The 23,249-nt window shown below is 40.6% G+C and overlaps 1 protein-coding gene across 1 annotated transcript in view; it reads left to right on the top strand.

Moving 5' to 3' along the window:
* The window catches only part of vwc2l (von Willebrand factor C domain containing 2 like), a 67,546-nt gene that overhangs the window by 28,520 nt on the left and 15,777 nt on the right, over window positions 1-23,249 (top strand). The window contains exon 4 of the mRNA XM_083536324.1: window positions 12,768-12,897. Within this exon, the coding sequence (XP_083392450.1) occupies window positions 12,768-12,897 (130 nt within the window). The remainder of the gene's footprint in view (window positions 1-12,767; window positions 12,898-23,249) is intronic.

Genomic DNA, 23,249 nt, shown 5'->3' with positions numbered 1-23,249 from the left:
TTCAGCGTTCAGGGGAAGTGTGTGGAACTTGGCTAAATATATATATATATATATTAGGGATGTGCATCTCCATAACTGAGGCCGATGCGATACGCATCTCGATGCATGACTAAGGATAAGATACATTAAAACTACATATGAACGTCTACCGTCGAGTTACGATTCACCCCTATCACCATTTTAAATGACATTTAATGCAATACAATTCAATAGGAAAAATAAGATTCTGTGGAATTCAATATGGTACAGATAGTTGGCCCTTTCGCAAAAATTCCTTTATAGTGCAAAAAATATATACATTAAATTAAACCAGAAGTTCTTTTCCTGTTTGGTCTCCCGGAAGATGCAGCTCTACCTCTGCCATGTTAATCTATATTCTATGTGACTACGTCATATTCATGTTGTGATTCACGTAGCAGCAGTACTCACACATCCATGTCTTCAGCACCGCCCATATTATATCATTCGGCTGCTCCCGTGTGGTTCCCTCACCACATCTATGAACCTCCTCCTTGGTCTTCCTCATTTCCTTCTTCCTGGTGGCTCCATCCTCAGCATTCTCCTACTGATATACCCCATGTTCCTCCTCTGCACATATCCAAATCATCTCAATCACACCTCCCTCACCTTGTCTCCAAAACGTCCTACATGTTCTGTCCCACTAATAAACTCATTTCTAATCCTGTCCATCGTCGTCACTCACAACGAAAACCTCAACATCTTCAGCTCTGCTACCTTCAGCTCCACCTCCTGTATTTTACTCAATGCCACTGTCTCTAAACCGTACAACATCTCAGGTCTCACCACAGTCCTATAAACTTTCCCTTTCACTCTCACAGATACTCTTCTATCACATGTTTACACTTTTGTTTAATTACAATGTTCACTCCCATACTCAGTATTTTTTTACACACCGCACTGTGTAATATACAACAGGTTTGCACACCGCACTGGTTTTTACACACCGCACTGTGTAATATACAACAGGTTTGCACACCGCACTGGTTTTTACACACCGCACTGTGTAATATACAACAGGTTTGCACACCGCACTGGTTTTTACACACCGCACTGTGTAATATACAACAGGTTTGCACACCGCACTGGTTTTTACACACCGCACTGTGTAATATACAACAGGTTTGCACACCGCACTGGTTTTTACACACCGCACTGTGTAATATACAACAGGTTTGCACACCGCACTGGTTTTTACACACCGCACTGTGTAATATACAACAGGTTTGCACACCGCACTGGTTTTTACACACCGCACTGTGTAATATACAACAGGTTTGCACACCGCACTGGTTTTTACACACCGCACTGTGTAATATACAACAGGTCTGCACACCGCACTGGTTTTTACACACCGCACTGTGTAATATACAACAGGTCTGCACACCGCACTGGTTTTTACACACCGCACTGTGCAATATACAACAGGTCTGCACACCGCACTGGTTTTTACACACCGCACTGTGTAATATACAACAGGTCTGGTGGTGCTATTTTGTCTTTTGTGTATTTGTCCTACACTGTCTTGTGTTGTCTTTGCACTGTCTGTCTTGCACTGTTTGCACCAGGTTGCACACGATGCACTTTATGTGGCTAGGACACTTACTAGTCTTTAGCTCTGTGTTTTCTGTTATGTAGCTTTATGTTGTTTAATGTAGCACCAGGGTTCTGGAGGAACGTTGTTTCATTTCACTGTGTACTGCGTCAGATATATATGGTTGAAATCAAAATAAGAGCTTCTTGACTTGACTTGAAAAAGCAGTGGTGCTGAGAGAACGCACTTGAGAAAAAGTTCAGCGGGGAGAAGTCAATCTTCATAGAAAATAATGGTCACAAATTGTTGGTCACTTTTTAAATAATAAAACATCTGCTGATAATTATATATTAATGACTTAATTTTTACCAAAGCAAATATGTTCAAAATGATGCAAAGCAATACAAATGCCAACTTGTGTTATTCACTTTCATTTTGTTTCCCTCATTACTTTTGCCCACCTAAAAATTGTTTGATCTGGTACCAAAGGTGCACAACAACCAGGTTGGATGTGTTAGATGTGAATCCATCATAAATGTGTAAAATGAAAAGGAAATGCTGAAAATATACAATATGGACAATATCCAGTATCTGTTATAGTCAAATTAGATTTTGCTGTTATAATAACCTCAATTCTCCTGGAAAAAATTATGTTTCACTGTGGAGATTTGTGTGATATTCATTCAGCCACAAGGGCATTAGTAAAGTCAGATACTGATGTAGGTGAGATGGAAACAGGGGCGGAGCTAAGGGGCGGAGCTAAGACCTATAGACACCCTGCTTGTAAATACAGGACAAACATAATTTCTCAATTATTGATCTAGGAGAACCTCAATCATCTCTATATGATAAAGTTTGGACCTCTTTTTATCCTTAAAAATTTATATTACGATGCAAATATTCCAGGATAAATGCTAGAATCAAGGTAGATTTTATGTATAACAGAAATTATGTACATTTTATATAAATTTTAATTCAAGTTAAAATATTGTAGCAATTGCACATTATACTGTACACCCCAGAGTAACTACTAGCCCCTGCCTGGCCACCCATATGAAAAATCCCTGGCTCGATCCTCCACTGGGTGAGGAGACCTGGGCTGCAGTCATGGTTCACATTCACCCCAAACGTGTTCAATAGCCTTGTAGCTCTATTGCAGGAGATCTTGCACTCCAACCATGTAAGGCAGATCTTAATGGACCTGGCTTTGTGCATTGTCATGCTTGAGCATGTTTGAGTCTCCTACTTCAAGTAAAAATCTCGTGGAACTACATCCTAAGATGTCCGATACAACTGTGTGCCCCCAGATTTGTGGTAACCATCAAGTCAAGTGTCTGAAAACTAGCGTACTAGCGTGTGAGTTATACAACCAGTAAATGTATATACTTTAAGCGTTTCCTCAACAAGCCTTGTCTTTCAATTACATAACCGTGTTATCAATATTTTCAGAGTCATCGACTCTCCAGAAAGATTTGGCAGCGTATCGAGTACACTCCTCCCAACAGCCCGAGTCAGCAGGATCAACTATCTATTCATGTGTTAATAACGTTTTCGGATGCGTGCAGCGCTCCAGGATGACAAGCGTAACAAATCCTTGATTGCGAGAGTGCCATCTTAGCACAAAGAGAGAGAAAAACATCTCCGTAGCACGGTTAAGCTAATTGCCGACTGCTTGCCAAACAGGATGTAATTACTGGTAAACTCCTACCAATAGATACGGTAACGACACTATGACAATTTTCCTAATAGACTGATACGTGTAAGGTGTAATATTTGCGTCTGTCAGTGGAGCGATCATGGGCTGAGGAGAATAAAGCACCTGAGCAATGCAAATATTGTGACATGCCATGACAGGGAAGTAATTTTACAGAGTTTTTTGGTTGTGAGCATGCTCTGTAAGCACTCTGAAGTGTCAGACAATCACGGCTTCAGCTGCCTGTCTTGGTCTTCTGTAGTCCATCCTATCCTCCCTCTCATTCCTCTCTGCCCTGTCCTTCTTTTTCCCACCTTGCTATTGGTCTCTACTATCTTAGTCTTTATTACTAAATTGGCCCCGTCACTGTTTTATTCTGCCCCATGATTGTTCTACCCTGCCCCTTGCCTGTCTCACTCATTCCTGTCTGCTCCATCTCTGTCCCAATCTGCCTGGTCATTTTCCCATTTTTCCTCTTAACTTCCCCTCACCCACTTAATTTCTCCCTGTTTCACTTTGCCCTATCTGCATCTCAATCTGACTAATTATGCCCTGCCCTGTATCTTGTCTCTCCCACTCATCACTCACTCACATTGCTCCATTTCTGCCCCTATTTGCCCAATCATTTCCCCATCCTGCCCTGGATCTCACTCTCTACCAATAATCCCTGTCTCATACTTCTTAATTTCTGCCCCAAATTGACCAATCATTTTCCGACCTGCCTGTATCTCTTCCTCTCCCACTCATCCCTGTGCATGTCTCACACTTTTTTATTTCTGCCCTATCTATCTCTCCCTTTCACACTCATCTCTATCCCTTTCTCACACTCCCCCATCTCTGACCCAAACATTTTCCCATCCTACCCTGTTTCTTACCGTCTCCTATCTCACATTGACCCATCTTTGCCCCAATCTGCCCAATCAATTTCCCACACTGCACTGTATCTCGCCTCCTCCCACTCATCCCTGTCTCACACTGCCCCAATGTCTGTCCTAATATTTTCCTAACCTGCCTCGTATCTCTCACTTTCCTAATAGCCTCATCCCTGTCTCACATTGCCCCCAAGTCTGTCCCAATCTGCCCAATCATTTTCCCTCCCTGCCCTATAATTCCCCCTCTCCCACTCATCCCTGTTTCAAACTGCCCCATTTCCACCCCATTCTCCTCCATTTGTCCTTCATGCCACCCCATCTTTCCCATTCTGCCCCCTCGCAATCTGCCTTGTTTCTGTTCCCCACTTTCTTTAATCAATGCCTCATTTAGCCATGTCTCTCTCGCCCAGTCTACCCTACCTTTGTCCCACCAGGCCGCATCCTCCCTATCTGCCATAGTCCAATCTGCTCTATCAAATATGATTTATTCTTTACTTAATCGCATATCAGGTGCAGGGTGAACAGTTATTCAGGTTTGTCTCAGAATCACAAACACACAGTATATCCTCATGGCACAATCACTAAATCATGAATTTGTAATGAACTACACTAGACAAAAGTTTGTGATCACCTGCCAACAAGATTCATATTTGCTTCGCTTAAAGCATCCCTTTCCACATTTACTCCCCATTTGCTGTTATGTTAAGCTTCACTCTTCTGGGTAGATGTTACACAAGATTTTCGAGTTCACTTGTTGAGATTTGTGCTCATGTGGGTACTGTTGTAGGTGAGGTGAGGAGGCCTGGGGGTGCAGTCAGGATTTAAATTCATCCCAGAGGTGTTGGTCCCTAGTAGGAGATCTTTTACATCTTCTAACCCATGGAAACAGATCTTCATGGAGCTGGCTTTGTGCACAGGCATTGTCATAGTGGAACAGGTTTGAGTGTCCTAGTTGAAATGAAAGAAAAATCTAATGCTACCACGCATCAAGAGACATCTTATACAATTGTGTGCCTCCAACTTTGTAGTAACAGTTTGGGGAAGAACCACAAAACTTTTGTCCATATATTGTATTTAGACTTGCTTTATTGCTCCAATTATACAGGTGATTTGTTTGCTACATTATTTGTGCACTGAAGCATGAATTGGAAAACTAAGTGTCTTGCCTGATTTATAGCTGGTTTTACAGCCAACTTTACAGCCCACCTAAATGAGTGTTGAATGTATAGAGCACATTAGTGTGCGGATATGTAGTGTCTGCACATCAGGTAAACCAACTAACTGAGAGCTTCTGATCAAAAAGTCAGGACCATTAGCACAGAAATATGCTGATTATTATGTTATGTAGGCTATATGTGAGGAATAACACACAGTGTGCTAGGCTGCTAAAGGAAAATATTCCACACCCCGGTGTTGTGGTGAGGCGATGTTACTGTTACCACCATGAGGATGACTGTTTTATTGCTTTTGCCCCAGTGCTACAGTTGCTAAGGTCACTATGTTCATGCCCTGTAACATGTGAATCAACAAAATACATTTATTATATTCATTATTTTTCTTGTCATTTAGATGCAAAGTTCATCCCAAATCCTGAACCATCCCTGTCTCACTCAGTCAATACCCGTTCCACCCTTTTCTGCCCCAGTGTTACTCTGCTTAGCCCGATGCCACACTGCCAATTACTGTCCCATTCTGCTTAATTCTTGCCCCACTCAGCTTTACCCTCTCCTATCCTACCCCATTCTTTTTCCACTTTGCTTTGTCCATATCCTACTAAGTCTGGTGCTGGGATTTCAATTCTGCCTTGTTCCTCCCCCCTTTCCTGTCTCTGTTACCCTCTGATACAAACTTGTCATTTAAATGAAAAGTCTATCCCAATTCATGATTAATGCTTGTTGTCATTGTGTCAATCTTGATGTGCAAATAAACAACCAACCATCTCAATCGGGCTTCTCTTACTTTTTCCCCAAAACGTCCTACATCCGCTGTAACTACTTTCTAATCCTTTTCATCATCGTCACTCCCAATGAAAATCTCAACATCTTCAGCTCTGCTACCTCCAGCTCCACCTCCTGTCTTTTACTCAATGCCACTGTCTCTAAACCATACAACATCTCAGGTCTCACCACAGTCCTATAAACTTTCCCTTTCAGTCTCACAAATACTCTTCTATCACAAATCACTCCTATCACTCTTCTCCACCCACTCCACCCTGCCTGCACTCTTTTCTTCACTTCTCTAACACACTCTCAATTACTCTGCACTGTTGACCCCAGGTACCTGAACTCCTCCTTCTCCACCTCTTCTCCCTGCAACCGCACCACTCCACTGCCCTCCCTCTCATTCACACACATGTACTCTGTATTACTCCTACAGACTTTCATTCCTCTTCTCTCCAGCACGTACCTCCACCTCTCCAGGCTCTTCTCAATCTGCTCCCTACTCTCACCACAAATCACAATATCATCCACAAACATCATAGTCGACGGAGACTCCTGTTTTACCTTGTTCTTCAACCTGTCCATCACCACTGCAAACAGGAAAGGGCTTAGAGCCGATCCTTGATGCAATCCAACCTCCACTATAAACCAGTCTGTCGTTCCTAATGCACATTTCACTGCTGCCACTCTGTCCTCATACATGTCCTGCACCACCCTCACATACGTCTCTGACACACCTGACTTCCTCATACAATACCAAAAATCCTCTCTCCACCCTGTCGTATGCTTTCTCTAAATTCACAATTACACATTGCAACTCCTTCTGACCTTCTCTATACTTCTCCATGAACATTCTTAAAGCAAATAATGCGTATGTGGTGCTCTTTCTCGGCATGAAACCATTCTGTTGCTCTTCTGTCAGCCTAGCTTTTACTACTCTTTCCCATAACTTCATGGTGTGACTGATCAACTTTATTCCCCTGTAGCTTGGTGGTGCTGGGATTTGAATTCACAACCTTCTGCACAGATGTTCGACATCCTAACTATTGAGCTACCACGAGTAAACATTTAAGATACTGTAGCATTTTTGTCAATTTATATAGTCTAGCTAATCTCTACATCTACTCAACAAGGCAATTTCATCTGCAGAACTGTTGCTCTTAATGAATTTTGTTTGGATTTTCTCTCAACATCTTTGTGTGAAGACCAAAAATATGTGTCCCAGGAGCTTAGCTGTTGTTTTTGAAATAATTACTGTATGTCATCATTGTCTTGCATCGGCAACCATACTGCCACGTTTGCAACATGGATAAACAGTTGTACAGGTGTTTATGAAGATAATGTTCTGAAACTTAACATAGCTGTAAGTCTGAGCTTGTAGATCTTTAGGGTCTTGCTCAAATCTTTAGTTTGTAAAGTCTTAATAGTAGCTTTCAGTAGAATTAGCATGAATGTTTCCAACAAAAATAACAAGGCCTGTCTAGAGGCAGGGCAGTGTCTGTGAATGATCTATCTTGCAAGAAAGGTCTTAATGTAACAGATAGCATTCTTTGCGCAGGCACTCGACGGCATTATTTGATTGATGACGAGAAGTAGTGTACTTTATTTCCTTTATAGCATTGCCCTTTGGTGGCTATTTTATTCCGGCGACCTTTTCCAAAGTGGAGTGTTTAAGTCCTTCCTTCGACTCGAGACAGCGATTCGACGCTGTAAAGCATTAAATGTGAAACATTATATGTACAGAAACTCTTTCATATTCTACCCTTCCACAGTGCACAAGCCTTTTTTAGCCTCTATAATGAGCCTCAGAGAGTTAAAGGGAAAGTTCACATGCCCCAGTTCCCGCCGGGCCGACTGCCCTTATCGATGCCGAGCAGAGGATTATTAGCGCCCAAGCTTTGCTTGGTGGCAATTACACAGCCTGTGAAGAATGAAAGCCATGACCAGTGGTGGACCAGCAGGCCAAGCTCTCATAATTCCCCAGGTTCCAGGAAAGTGACCTTTTCAGATGCCACAATCCTGCTGCTGGTATCGCTCAACATAAATCCACAGCCATGTCCCAATCAGAGTAATTGGCATGCCATGATATGCAAATACACACCTGAAAACTGAAAAGGTCAACACACAGTGGTGGTGTTTAACACAAACTCGTATACATCATAAAACCTCAGGAGTTGGGATGAATAATTGAATTAATTTGTCACACTTTTGAAGAGTCTATAGTTACATTTAAGAGTGAGCAAAATCTGATTCATCTCAGTGATTGCATTTGTTTTTTGCTATTTGTTCAGTGACTCTTTACATAAGCTACCTCAGTGCAGGCTGGTTTCTTGAAAGTGGTCATGATTGAGAAAACAATCTTTACAAAGCACAAGTGTATATCAGAAATGCCAATATCCGATATAAAGTCCAATGCCTTAGCTACTAAGGTACCAGCTTTTAGGGGTGGGAATTGCACCACTTACCTCTGCAGTAACCAGCATTCAGTCAGCATCATGTGTAAGATCATTAATCACTACATATTCCTAAACTCAGAATATACTTTGTGAGCAGGTATTCTTCAAAAATGTTGCTATGTTCTCTTCATAGCAAGGCTGCACCCCTTTCTGCGGGTTTTGAACCTGTAAGACATTTAACTGAGGCTACATCTACACTAATTTGTCTAAAAAATGCGCTGCATCCATAAGACCATTTTAAACTATTTCCCAAAAGTTGCTCTTCCACATTGAAACATCTGGAAACTCTTACATCCCAAACACAAAAAACGCTTGACCTTCATTTCCGCCTGGCATTTATTTACTTTCCGGCTCAATGAAACGTTGCGGAAATTTCGAGGAAAGGTACACAATTTTCAGTGAATTTCATGAATATAATTTTACTTGCCATCATTTTGTTTTCTTAATATTATTCATGTGTTAAATTTTATTTCAAAATGTTATTTAGAACATTTTATGTTAATGCACCTGCCGGGAAATTTATAGTAAAATGCGGCTTGCTGGAAGCGTGTGGAGATCGCTAGCAGACGGAGATCGCTAGCAGACGGAGATCGCTAGCAGACGGAGTTACAAACTTAGAAATCTATGAAGTGACATTCTATTTGTGTTTTGCCAGTACTAAAACTACATTACATTACAATATAGATATTCAAAGGCACTTTTAAAGTGAAATGTCTAATATTTATTTACTGTTTATTGATTTATTTTTCTTTATTGGTTGATAAAGAAACTAGTTGAAAAGAAGCACAAGATCAGTCATATGTATAAATGTAATATGTGGATAATTTAGTTTTTTATGCCTTTATAAATATATTAAATAACCGTTATATAGTTCTAGATAAATGATATTCCTAATTGTCTTATTAGATATACTATTTTATTATTGGCTTGTATTATTTATTTGTTTTAGCTCTCACTTTGTTGTGAAGGTCGTTAAAAAGCAAAAACAAGGGCATTAAATAGAAAAACACAACATCAGTGAAGGAGCGTTCTCATTATTTCATCGGGCTGCTACAATGTGTTTTCAAAAAACTACGTTTTCGTCGGCTAAAAAATGCCGTCTCAAAGTGGACAGAAAGCCAAAACTTTGTGAAATAATGCTTTTTTAAATGAAAATTTATTAACATAGCCTGAACAAATGAATGACTATTAGTCCGTTTCTTTCAATGACCAGTTCAGTATCAGTCCCACTCTCGCTCAGACTCAACATCAAGAGGCCTGTTCAATCCTCAGCTCCGACCAATTACATGCTAATTTACAGCCATCAAAGCAGTCATGGGTGGGATTTCAGTGAATGAAAAATATGAGTCAGTGCATGGAAGTGAATAAAACTTTCAGTTGTTATTAAAAGATCTGGTCACAAATGAAACATCTCTATACTTTAGGAAAAAAAAGGAACCATATTATGTTTTCCAGTCCTTTTGAACACCATGGAGAGCCCTGAGAATGAGTTGTTGCTATAGAAACGAGACTCCATGATGATGTTTATGATAAAATGGGTCCGATCGTTGGTGGGGAAGACGATTTGAAGATTTGAGTAAGTATTTAATCACTCTGATTCAGCAGCCGTGTGCACAGCTGAGCTTTGCTCAAGCCCTGGTGTGAAAAAGCAGGGGTATTTATTCTCCACCCGAGTACCGCGTACGCCGCGTCGATAAACAACACGGTCGGCAAACAAAACCATTTTCATATTCACAAAGTTGCAGCCAGCCGCCATCCAGAGTTGTTTACCCTGATTAACTCGCGGGGAAGATGTTTTATTACAGCAATAAGTGAATGTGCTCTGAACGCCGATGGGGATTATGTTTGGCGAAGATTTTTAATAGGATCTCGAACAAACACAATCACAATGCTTTTTTTTTTTTTTTTGTGCAGATTTGATGGTGCTGACACCTCGGTGAGACACCTAAATGATGAAATGGAATCATAGTGACAAAGATCTGATTATCAGACATTATATTCAGTCCTCTATGAAATGAAAGAAGCTGCAAGGCCAATTCTATTGGTTATGCTCAAAATTCAAATGTTTGCAGACACGTTATGTGTTTTTTGAGCATCACATTCCACATTTAGTGTTAATTTGCTCTTATAATTCCCTTCAATCTTCTCTTCTGGGAAGATCTTCCACTAGATTTTGAGTTGATGTGTGGAGATTCAGCCACAACGATGTTAGTAAAGTAACGTTCTGATGTTGAGATTGAAGCTCTATAGCAGGCCACTAAGTGGTAACAGTTTGTAGAAGAACATGGTACCACACGTGGTAAGAAAGGTCATGTGTTCCAATACTTTTGCCCATATATTGTATCAAGATCTATAGATCATACACTATGTGTAAAAAAGTATGGAAGACTTGACTTTTACAGCCATATGTGGATCTTCTCCAAGCTGTTTCCACAAACCTGGAGGCACACAATTGTATAAAATGTATTTGGATGCGGTATAATAAAATGTTGTGTTCATTTGAACTTGGCAACCTGAACCTGTCCAAGCGTGGCAATGCGCCCCTATGCACAAAGCCAGCTCCATAAAGATATGCATTATATGGGTTGGAAGATGTGGAAGATCTCCTGCTATAGAACTCTGACCTCAACCCTGTTGAACACCTTTGGGATGAATGTGAACGCTGACTGCACCCCAGGCTTCCTCTCATTCTCACCTACATCAGTACCTGACTTTACTAACAGCCTTGTGTCTGAATGGATTGGATGTAAAAAAAAAAAAAAGAAATAACACACATAAATCTTATGATCAGGTTTCTAGAAACTTATGTTTATATACTGTAGTATTTTGAAGCTTTTATTTCCCTTTTATTTGTCTTCATGATTGTCTTGCTTTATGATGAGGTTCCTTCCAATTACACTGAAAGCTTTTCTCTGGAAATTATTAGACCGAATGTTTCTGCAGACGTCTCAATTCATTCTGCTGCTATCATCATGTGTTCCGTCATTGATAAAGATTAGCGAGCCAGTTCTGGAAGCAGCCAAACAAACCCAAGGAATGTCATTAACCCTATAATGCTTGGCCAATTAGCTTATATGTTTAGACTCATGAGCAGATCCTTTTTTTTATCCACATCTCTCCTTTTGATTTTTACTGCTTTTGCATAGCAAATGTCTGTGACATCGCTTTACATAGAACAGGAACATTAACTTTAACTGTACGTATTTGATCTGGAATTGGATCCCGAGTCTGTAGATTTATTCATTACTAGAGATTTAAAGCACTTTTGTACGTCGCTCTGGATAAGGGCGTCTGCTAAATGCCGCAAATGTAAATTTAAATGTAAATAATTGAACATTAAAAACAACAGCCGCAACAGTGACTACAGCCGGACGTGTAATGTGCTAAGTACTGAAAAAAGGTTCTGCTTCCATCACATCCAAAACACACTTCTTTGGAAATGTTCTTCTCAAGAAGGTCCTGTGTAGCATTGCAACCAATTCTGGATCAGAATGAAGCACGGTGATGGGTGTGCTCTCTCTCTCTTTCTCTCTCTCTCTCTCTCTCTCTCTCTCTCTCTCTCTATATATATATATATATATATATATATATATATATATATATATATATATATATATATGTCCAGGAGAAGTGACATGTCCGTGTCCGTGGGTCAATTGGTACAGGGCCACACAGAAAGAATACATAACTTACATTATTTCTGTTTTATTTATTATTTCTGTTATATTAGTTTTTAAGGTCGTATCATTTTAATTTGTGCATTTATCCGCCACACCTTAAAGGCCGGTCCGTGAAAATATTGTCTGACATTAAACCGGTCCGTGGTGCAAAAAAGGCTGGGGACCGCTGCTGTTACCTTAATCCTTTACCCCTTACCCCAATTCTAAATCCCTTAACCCTTCATCACTTATGTAACACCTAACCCAAACCTTAACCCTTTATCATAATCCCTATCCTTTATCCCTCATTCTAACCTGACCCTTAAGGTTAGTGTTTAGGGGTAAAAGTTTAAGGGTTAAGGTTAGGCTAAGGGATAAGGTTTGGGTTGGGGGTTAACATTAGTGAAAGGGGTTAAAAATTGTTGTAATTGTTGGCAAAATGCTGTGGTATTAAAGGAACAGAAAACCTGGTGATGTTAATGGAAAGTGATAACAGGAACTCCGCCTCATCGCACCACTTGGTGGTTGAATCTACAGCTGTAATGCCTTGTGATGTGATGCTCTCTTACAACAGCGTGTGTGTGTTTTTCCGCAGCCGTCTCCATGCGAGTGGTGTCGCTGCGAGCCGAACAGCGAGGTGCACTGCGTGGTGGCCGACTGCGCTGTTCCTGAGTGTGTTAATCCGGTGTACGAGCCGGAGCAGTGCTGCCCTATATGTAAAAACGGTAAGACTCACTTCCTGTTTTCCACAGTTTCACAGATCCACAATTGCAAACGGGATTCCGCTGCCTGGCGAAATCTGATACAGCATGCTCTGTATAGACTATAGCTGCATACACAGTACATGTCACAAATGCCATGGTGACACAGGTCACATGTACAAGGATGCCATGTAGGAAATAGGTCAGAGATGATTAGATTTGAGGTTTGTTCAGGATATTAAGTGGAAAATATACAACTATTGGGGCTGTTCAGAGTGGATTCGTTTTACACAGGATGGAACTTCACAAGGGTTCCTGCGGGGTCTTAAAAAGTCTAAAGAAGTCTAAAATTTTAAAATAAAAAACGTAGGCCTTAAAACGTCTTGAATTCGCTGATCTAGGTGGTAGATAACTTTAAACAGGTACTAATCTTATGATGTTTAAGTAACGCTACCTCCAACGCTCTTTAAAATGCCCTCGCAGCACTTTAAAATGTTTTTTTGTTTGTTAGTTTCCGTGGTTGTTGTAGGTTCCCTGGTGGTCTAGTGGTTAGGATGCAGCGCTCTCACCGCTGCGTCCCAGTTTCGATTCCCGGTAAGGGAACCAACCCCAGCCATTAGGGTTGCACAAGCCAGTGCACTCTTAGTGCCGGTCCCAAGCCCAGATAAATGGGGAGGGTTGCGTTAGGAAGGGCATCCAGCATAAAAACATGTGGATCATGAATACTGATGATCCGCTGTGGCGACCCCTAATAAGAGAAGCCGAAAGAAAGTTTAGTTTTTGTGGTTGTTGTAGTTCTTTCTTTCGCTAGTAAAATATAATTTGTTGTATTATGACTACAAATGAGAGCAACATGCTACAGCTAATAAGCTTTTAGTTCTTGGTGCGAATCTGTTTGTACCACTGAGGTAAAACGGATTTTATGTTTCAGCTATGTGGAAGTGGAAGTTTAGCGATTTTAGGCTTGTAAAAAATTTATTTAGGGCTCGGTTGAGGCCAGTTGCTAACAACGTGTGTGTGTGTGTGTGTGTGTGTGTGTGTGTGTGTGTGTGTGTGTGTGTGTGTGTGTGTGTGTGTGTTTGATGTCATGATCTAAGTCTTACATTTCATTCTTAATTGTTTCGAAAAGGTCTTAAAATGTCTTGACTTGGTGAAACCTGCAGAAACCCTACTACAGAGGCTTGTGATGTGATAAAAACGTGTCCATTTTTTGGGCATTACCAATGGACACTGTGCCACTTATACAGACTTAAATAGTTTCAAATATATATTTTAGTGTCATAAATTAAACCCTACAAGCAAACAAGTGGCGAGAGAGCGAGGAAAAAAACTCCTTAATATGATATGAGGAAAAAACCTTATTGACACCAAACGTCTCTTCATTATATAAGCTCGTATCCCAAAACTAGACGTGAAATGTTTTAACACACCAACAGATGGCAGCACATAAGTGATTGTGCCAAAAGACATTGTCCTGTGTGCATCTAGTGTTATTCTGACTACATGCATTACCAGTCTGCGATTTCATCATCCCAGAGATCCAGATCAAAGGTCGCTGTTTTCACACAGAGATCCGACGTGAATCTAGGACCTCTAGACTTCTAGGACACGTTCCAGAAGTGGCACGAATGCTGGGAGCGCTGTATTGCCCTGCAAGGGGACTATTTTAAAGGCGATCCTGTGTAAACGTAAAACGATATCGTCTTGAGTGCAGAACTGTTTATGGCGACTGAAGTCCTGCACTATAAGTACATGATATTAAATGAAGCATTTCATTATTTAATAGTAGGATTTAAAAACAATCATCTACGGAACATCATCTTCATCCATTCCTCACCTCCAATTCCACAGCTATTCTTGTACATACTCTAGTTACCTTCCACATTGATTATTTAAAATATCTTCTGTTCTGGTTACCTCACAAACTCCTTCATAATCTTCAGTTTGTCCAGAGTTCAGCTTCTCGTATAATTACTAGAACCTCCTGCATCAAGCAGATCTCTCCTGTTCTTAATCATCTCTTTATCTCCTGTTCTTTATTCTTCTGTCTGCACTGTTTGCACTCTTATGTGAAGAGGACACTTACTTTAGTCTGTATGTTGTGTGATGTAGCTCTGTGTTCTGTCATGTAGCTCTATGTTGTGAGATGTAGCTAGGTGTTCTGTCATGTAGCTCTATGTTGTGAGATGTAGCTAGGTGTTCTGTCATGTAGCTCTATGTTGTGAGATGTAGCTAGGTGTTCTGTCATGTAGCTCTATGTTGTGTGATGTAGCTCTGTGTTCTGTCATGTAGGTCTATGTTGTGTGTTCTGTCATGTAGCTCTATGTTGTGAGATGTAGCTCTGTGTTCTGTCATGTAGCTCTATGTTGTGTGATGTAGCTCTGTGTTCTGTCATGTAGGTCTATGTTGTGTGTTCTGTCATGTAGCTCTATGTTGTGTGATGTAGCTCTGTGTTCTGTCATGTAGGTCTATGTTGTGTGTTCTGTCATGTAGCTCTATGTTTTGTGATGTAGCTCAGTGTTGTGTGATGTAGTTCTGTGTTCTATCATGTAGGCCTGTGTTCTGTCATGTAGCTCTATGTTGTGTGATGTTGTTCTGTGTTCTGTCATGTAGGTCTGTGTTCTGTCATGTAGCTCTATGTTGTGTGATGTAGCTCTATGTTATGTGATGTAGCTGTGTGTTCTGTCATGTAGCTCTATGTTGTGTGATGTTCTGTGTTCTGTCATGTTGGTCTGTGTTCTGTCATGTAGCTCTATGTTGTGTGATGTAGCTCTATGTTATGTGATGTAGCTGTGTGTTCTGTCATGTAGCTCTATGTTGTGTGATGTTGTTCTGTGTTCTGTCATGTAGCTCTATGTTGTGTGACGTAGCTCTATGTTGTGTGATGAAGTTGTGTTCTGCCATGTAGCTCTATGTTGTGTGATGTAGTTGTGTTCTGCCATGTAGCTCTATGTTGTGTGATGTATCTCTGTGTTCTGCCATGTAGCTCTATGTTGTGTGATGTAACTCTGTGTTCTCTCATGTAGCTCTATGTTGTGTGATGTAGCTCTGTGTTCTGTCATGTATCTCTATTTTATGTGATGTTGCTCTGTGTTGTTTTATGTAGCACCAGGTTTCTGGAGGCATATAAATGCATCAGTTACATATGGTTTAAATGACAATAAAAGCTTTTTGACTCTCATCTACACTGGCTGTTAAATATCAAATAGAGTACAAGATTCTACTTCTCACTTTTAAAGCTCTTGATAATCTTGCACTCTTATCTATCTCACTGACTTCATATTTACATCCTGAAGCGTGCTCTTAGATCTTCTGCATCTGTTTTACTTATTGTATCCTCTGTTCTTTAGTCACTATGGGGTCTAGAGCTTTAAGCTGGACTGCTCATCTTTGGAATTCTGTTCCACAATCCATTTGAGAAAGTGACTCACAACTTGTAAAACATGTCGTTAAATGTTTAGCTTTTAAAGATGAGCTTTTTCCAAAAAATCTTAACAGTTAAACAGCTGTTGTTTGTTGTACTGTTGTCTTTATTTGTATGCTTATCACTAAATTGTACATGTCCTTGAGTGTTTTGAAAGGCACCATTAATATAATTATTATTATTTACTAGGGCTGTGTATTGATTAAAATATTTAATCTTGATTAATTGCACGACTGTCACGACGATTAATCGCAACTTAATCTGTTGCAAATGAACCTTAAATTAATACATTTCAAGTTTTTAATACTCTAATCGTCATGCGCATGAAAAAATATGAAAGCTTTATGCAAATGTGTGTTTATTATTAGTGAAACCAAACTCAACATAGAGCATGAAGTCAAAATATTCTCGTAAATGTTTAGAAGTATTTATGGTGTTTTAAATGACGTAAATCATCGGGACACCAAACTGAACTTTTGCTGTTTCCACACGGACGGTTTTAATTGGCGGATGTGCGCATCATGGCGGATTTTGGTGCTGATTTGAGATTTGGTGCATCAGTAAAACAGAACTATGATAACGTAACACAAATCCTTCTCTACACGCTGTGAACGACAATTACAAATCCACAAACAGCTGGATGTTAATGTGGTGTTTTGACGGCATACACCACTGATAAACAAAGGGAAACTAATAAAAATGACTTCAGAAGTGTGTGTGTGTGTGTGTGTGTGTGTGTGTGTGTGTGTGTGTGTGTGTGTGTGTGTGTGTGTGTGTGTGTGTGTGTGTGAGAGAAAGTAGGGTTCACATACAGTAAATCTTCACAGTTGACCACATGCCAGAGAAAGAATAGCTGCGGTTAGTTCAGACTAAACAGAATATATATACATATAGGCTAAATTATAGCAGGAATCATTACACTATCGATCGAGGCTATGCTGAGTGGGATTAATTAGCCTGTAGAAAGCACTCCATCTCTGACATCCTTGTCAGCAAAGGTCCAAACCCAAAATTAGAAATATTGGATTCCAATGGATGGTTACACAGCAAGGGCAGGAGAGAGAAAGAGGGAGAAAGAGAGAGAGTCCTGACTCAGCTGAACGGTTATCTCTACACGACGAATGGAATAATAAGAGTGCAAAGAGCTTTAGGTTGTTTCATTAAACAACCATCACATCGTAGGAGTGATACACTATACATAGACAAAAGCTTGTGGACCATAAGATTGGTATGCGCTTCTTTTGGAAAATCCCATTCCACATTTAGCCTCTATTTGTTCTTATAATAACTCAAATTTTAATTCAAATCAAATTCACTCTCCTGGGAAGATGTTCCATTAGATGTTTTGAAGTTTTGCGCTCATTCGGTTCATTTAGTGTGTTTAGTAAAAGCCAGAATAAAATTTATTTGCATTTGTAGAGCACTTTTAACAATATACATGGTCTTAAAGCAGCATTACAAAGATAAAGTGGTTGTAAAAGAATTTCTTCATTATAATTTATCCTTCATGAGTGAGCCAGTGGAAAAGAAAACCTCCTAGAGATGTCATAAGGAAGAAACCCTGAGAAGAACCAGACTCAAAAGGGAATCTTGATCCTAAACACCAAAGGTGTGCAGTGATAAGCGTTTAATGCAACCTGTGGTCCTGAGCCATTGTAGTAGACTGTTAATAATAATTCCAGTCCAAATCCATCCTTTCTTGAGTTGGTCAGTAATTTCATTGATCTTTAGGCTGTTGATATGGAACCATCCCCAGCACAAGAGATCGTCTATAGCAGAAGATATTCCAACCCATCTAAAACATATCTTCATGGAACTGGCTTTGCGCACAGGGGGATTGTCATGCTGGATCAAGTTTGACTCTTGTAGTTCAAGTGAAGGGAAAATTTTATGCTATGCATCTCGAGAAGAATCACATATGGCTGGAAAAGTCAGGTGTCCCAATACTTTTGGTAATAGTATGTATGTTTTATAAATATGCCAAATGGCTTTGTGTGTTATATAGGAATGTCATCAGGAGAACTACTAAAGAGCATGTCAGGATCTAAGAAACCTTGTTCGGAATCTGGGAATTTGTGGAATTTTATTTCTGGAATTTTTGACTGCGATTAACATAAAACAAAAATACCCCAAAAAAGGAAGGAAATTTGTTTTTCCAGGTGCAGTGTTTAAAAATAAGGGCATTAAAGGATCAGATGTTGACCTGAAGCTCCGCTTGACCCCCGAGTTCTTATACAACAATCATCAGAGTGCTGTAAGGTGTGGAAGGTAAACAGGGCATTGTTGGCCATGTAACCCCCCCACCACCACCACCACCACCACCACTAGACACACACACACACACACACAATTATCCACATGTAGCCAGCAGCTAGTTGAGAGAGCTAATGTGGGCAGACAGGACACAATGACACATTGTGACAACATTGGCGTTCCAGGAGAACATCTCAGAGCCGCTGCCTGAGGGAAACTGAGTCAGTTCACAGATTCTCACAGAGATGAGTATTCAAAGTTTAACTCTAAAGCATTCCAGTGTCTCGGAATTCCGGGCCTATACCGGAATTCATTTCCCGCATCTCGGATAATCTGATTAAGCCTCGCATCAGTGGATCATGAGCGGGAGAAAGTACATCCAATTGAAGAAAAATGACCATAACTCCGACCTCATCAGTGCCCCGACTAATCGGAATGAGGCGGCTTATAGCAAGCCGTCGTTTAATTGAGTGGAGATTGTGTTGGTGAGACGGCGCGAGACAGAGGGAGAAGTCTGGAGTCACTCATCACCTCAGTCCGGGAGCTGACAGAAGATCGACACCGACATGGAGAGCGCCAAGCCTCAGTCTGTCAGAGCATTAGCAAGTGCCAGCATCCTCTTCTTCTTCTTCTTTTGGTTTTTTTTTATCTTAAACACATACACATTGGCATATTTTGCTCGTTCCATATTTAATCGGATTCTACATTGTTGAATCCTGGATTCAGAAGGTCTTTGTGAACAGCAGTTCAGAGTTTCTGGACCTGCCTGGTTCATCCTTTTTCTCTATGGATGGATGGATGGAGTTATATTTATCGCATTAGGCAGACGCCCTTATCCAGAGGGTTTGACTCTACATTTACTCGACATTTATCTTAATTAAACACACAAGCAACTATGGGGTTTAGGGCCTTTCTTAGGGGCCCAGGAATGGCAGCTTGGTGTGTTTGGGGTTTTGAACTTCAGATCCAAAGTCTACCACTTTCCAAGTTCGTAACTACTCACTGATGCGTTTGCTTATCCAGAGAGAGGCAAAAGATATTTCCTGAGTAAAAGCCAGAGATGATCATTCTCAGGTTCAACTCTGCAATCTGGTGAAATCTCGATCTAGTCCAAGCTACATTGTAGAGTCCTGCACGGGACCTGTTCTTAATCCTGCTCCCGCCCGATTCGTCTGATTTTCTTAGCATTACCGCCTGCTCCCGCAACGTGTATGTCCACGATTCCATGATTTTTGTCTCCATTCCCGCCCGAATATTCTGTCACGATTTATTAACATTGGGCAACAATATACACAAACACTAGGGGTATGATGAACTTACAGAATAATAACATAAACCAACACATTTTTTAATAACCAAATATGAAAAATTGATCATTATTCATGTACCCCCACCACCACTGCATATACCCCCACGTAGTCCTACCCCTCTGATTCGAGAGAAAGAGAGAGAGAGAGAGAGAGAGAGAGAGAGAGAGAGAGAGAGAGAGAGAGAGAGAGGAAGTGAACTTTCTGCGACAAAAATCGTTCCAGCGTTGGATGAGTATTGCTTTTTAAAGAGTGATTTGTCCTTAAGTGCCGATCTAAATGTTCCTTGAAAGTGTAGCGTCATAAACAGTGAATTTATATCGGGCTGAAAGTACAGCGACCGCACTCCAGACATCGCCAGTTTCACTGACTTTATAAAAAGTGCCTAATGGTTTCTGTAAGCAATATGAGGGAAAGAAATAATGCAATTTATCATGTTTGGTTTATTAATAAAAAAAAATAAAAAAAACGCTTTTTCAAGACTAATTAGCAGCCAAAGTCACAGGAAAGTTTACAGGAAATGTCGAGCAGAAGAATATAATATTTTTTTTACACAAACACAACATATGGTGTAACTGATTTATTACAAAGAAATGGACATCACACAAAAATTCATGTCTATGAATTACTGATAATGAAAACAATTCTCAACAAGATCCAAAATTCTTTTTTAAACCTTTTACTTTTTAATTATTAAAAAGGAAAATACACTATATGGACATCTGACATTCTGATCCAAACGTTGGTTCTTTCTAAAAAAAAAAAGCTCAGTAGCTCCTAGTTTTATAACCACAAATGACTGTAGAAGACTGTAGAAGAGACATTACTAATAATCTTACACTCCAGTGCTCATGTTAGTTCTCACTCTCCAGTGTTCTGTATTGTTTAAAGTCTATAATCACACTCTTGATGTCACCCAAACGAGGATGGGTTCCCCTTTTGAGTCTGGTTCCTCTCAAGGTTTCTTCCTCATAACATCTAAGGGAGTTTTTACTTCACCACAGTCACCACGGCTGCTCATCAGGGATAAATACACACCATTCACCTTAACTGTTGATTTCTGTTAAGCTGCTTTGAGACAATGTCTGTTGTGAAAAGCGCTATAGACATAAACTTGACTTGACTTGCAAAGACCACATACGACAGTGTAGGACAAAATCAGATTCAGAAATAGAACCAGGTTTATTGGCCGAGTGTCTTGACACACACAAGGAATTTGGTTCCAGCTATTAGTGACTCTCAAAAGTACAGACATAAATAGCACTATACATTCAGCTTGGACTATACAAGACAATACAAGACACTGTGAGTCAATACAGACATAATGAGTCCTTAATAGGGATATAGAGTATATCACAGATTAGTAATGTACATAAAGTGTATGGTAGTACAAATAACAGTATTGTGTGTGAGGTACAATAAAGAGTTACTTTAGAACTTTTGTACAATATACAGCAGCAATAGTGTGTGTAACATATACGGATGATGTGATGACTGACAGTTCTGATGTAGTGCAGTACTTATAGATATGAAGGAGGGAATATAATTATGGTAAGTTGTTAATGAGGCTGATTGCCTGGGGAAAGAAACTGTTCCTGTGTCTGGCAGTTTTGGTAAACAGAGTTCTGTAGCCCCTGCCAGAAGGGAGGAATTGAAAGAGATTGTGTCCCGGGTGCGAAGGGTCAGTAGTAATTTTTCCCGCCTGGTTTCTGTTTCTTGGATGGTACAAGTCCTGTAGAATGGGCCGGGGAGCACCAATGATTGTTTCTGCTGTTTTAAACATCCTCTACTGGGCCTTTTTGAGAGTGGAATTTATGTTGGACTCATATTTCAATTCTTGGGAAGTGGTAGTGCTTGAAGGTCTCCACAGATGGCACAAGGCTGTTGGAGATTGTGAGGGGGAGTAGTGGTGAGGGGTATTTCCTAAAGTCCACTATCATCTCCACAGTTTTGAGTGGTTTTAGCTCTAGGCTGTTCTGACCAGCCCATTCACCTCCTGCTGATATGCAAACTTGACGCTATCTTGGATGCGTCCAATGAGCGTAGTATCATCTGCAAATTTCAGGAGTTTAACAGTTGGGTCACTTGATGTGCAGTCATTAGTATAGAGGGAGAATAGCAGTGGGGAGAGGACACATCCCTGAGGAGCACCAGTGCTAACTGTCTAAATACCGGAGGTAATACCTCCCAGTCTCACCTGTTGTTACCTGCCAGTCAGGAAGAATGTGATCCACTGTCAGATGGCAGGGGGTATAATGAGCTTTAGGAGTTTGGAGTGGAGAATTTCCGGAATTAGTGTATTATTAGCCGAACTGAAGTCAACAAACATAATCCGGGCATACAGTATGTCCCAGGGCAGTCAAGGTGTTGCAGAATGTAGTGCAGCCCCATCTTAACTGCGTTATCCACTGATCTGTTTGCTCGGTAGGCAAACAGTAGGAAATCCAGCAGCTGTTATGTTACAGTCGTTGGGTAGGCCAATACCAGCTGCTCAAAGGTCTTCATGATGACAGATGTCAGAGCGACAGACCTGTAGTCATTGAGTCCAGTGATGAAGAATTTCTCTGGGATGATTGTGGAGAGTTTAAAGCAGGAGGGGACCTCACACAGCTCCAGTGATCTGTTGCAGATATGGGTGAAGATAGGAGCCAGTTGGTCAGCACATGCTTTGAGACAGGAAGGGGAGACACGGTCTGGGCCGGGAGCTTTCCTTGTCTTCTTTTTCTGAAAAAGCCAAAACACATCCTATTCTCAAATCGTAAGTGCAACTGGGTGCATCACACAGAGGTGTGATGGGGCCAGTCAGTGGGCAGGGTTAGATGAGAGGTAAAAAGATATTGTTCTCACACCTGCAGTAGAAGGTGTTGAGGTCATCAGCCGGATCTTTGTTTGTTTCAGTGGGGAGGGGTGGTCTCCTGTAGTTTGTGATATCTTGCAGGCCTTTCCACACTGATGCAGGATCGTTAGCTTTTCAGAGTAGCTTTTTTTGGCTATTCTGATCTGTTTTGTCAGTAGGTTCCTGGCCTGCTTGTACAGTCCTTCCCTCTGTAGGCATCTTCCTTGGCATGTTGAAATTTTTTTTTTAGTTTGGCTGTGAACCATGGCTTGTTGTTACTAAATTTGCGGAAGGTTTTGGTAAGCACACATCTTCACAAAAACTGATCAAAGATGTCACAGTCAGTTCATCCAGGTTGTCAGTTCCAGCATTGAAGATACTTCAATCAGTGCAGTCAAAGCAGTCTTTTAGTTCCTGCTTTGCTTCACTGGTCCATCTCTTCACTGTTTTGACTACAGGCTTAGCAGATTTGTTTCTGCCTGTATATTGGAATAATATGAACCAAGCAGTGATCAGAGTTCCCTAAGGCTGCCCAGGGTACAGAGCGAAAAGCGTC

Source organism: Silurus aristotelis (genome assembly GCF_946808225.1).
Source record: "Silurus aristotelis genome assembly, chromosome: 3".
NCBI classification, from domain to species: Eukaryota; Metazoa; Chordata; class Actinopteri; order Siluriformes; family Siluridae; genus Silurus; species Silurus aristotelis.
This window is presented reverse-complemented; position numbering and strand designations above follow the sequence as displayed.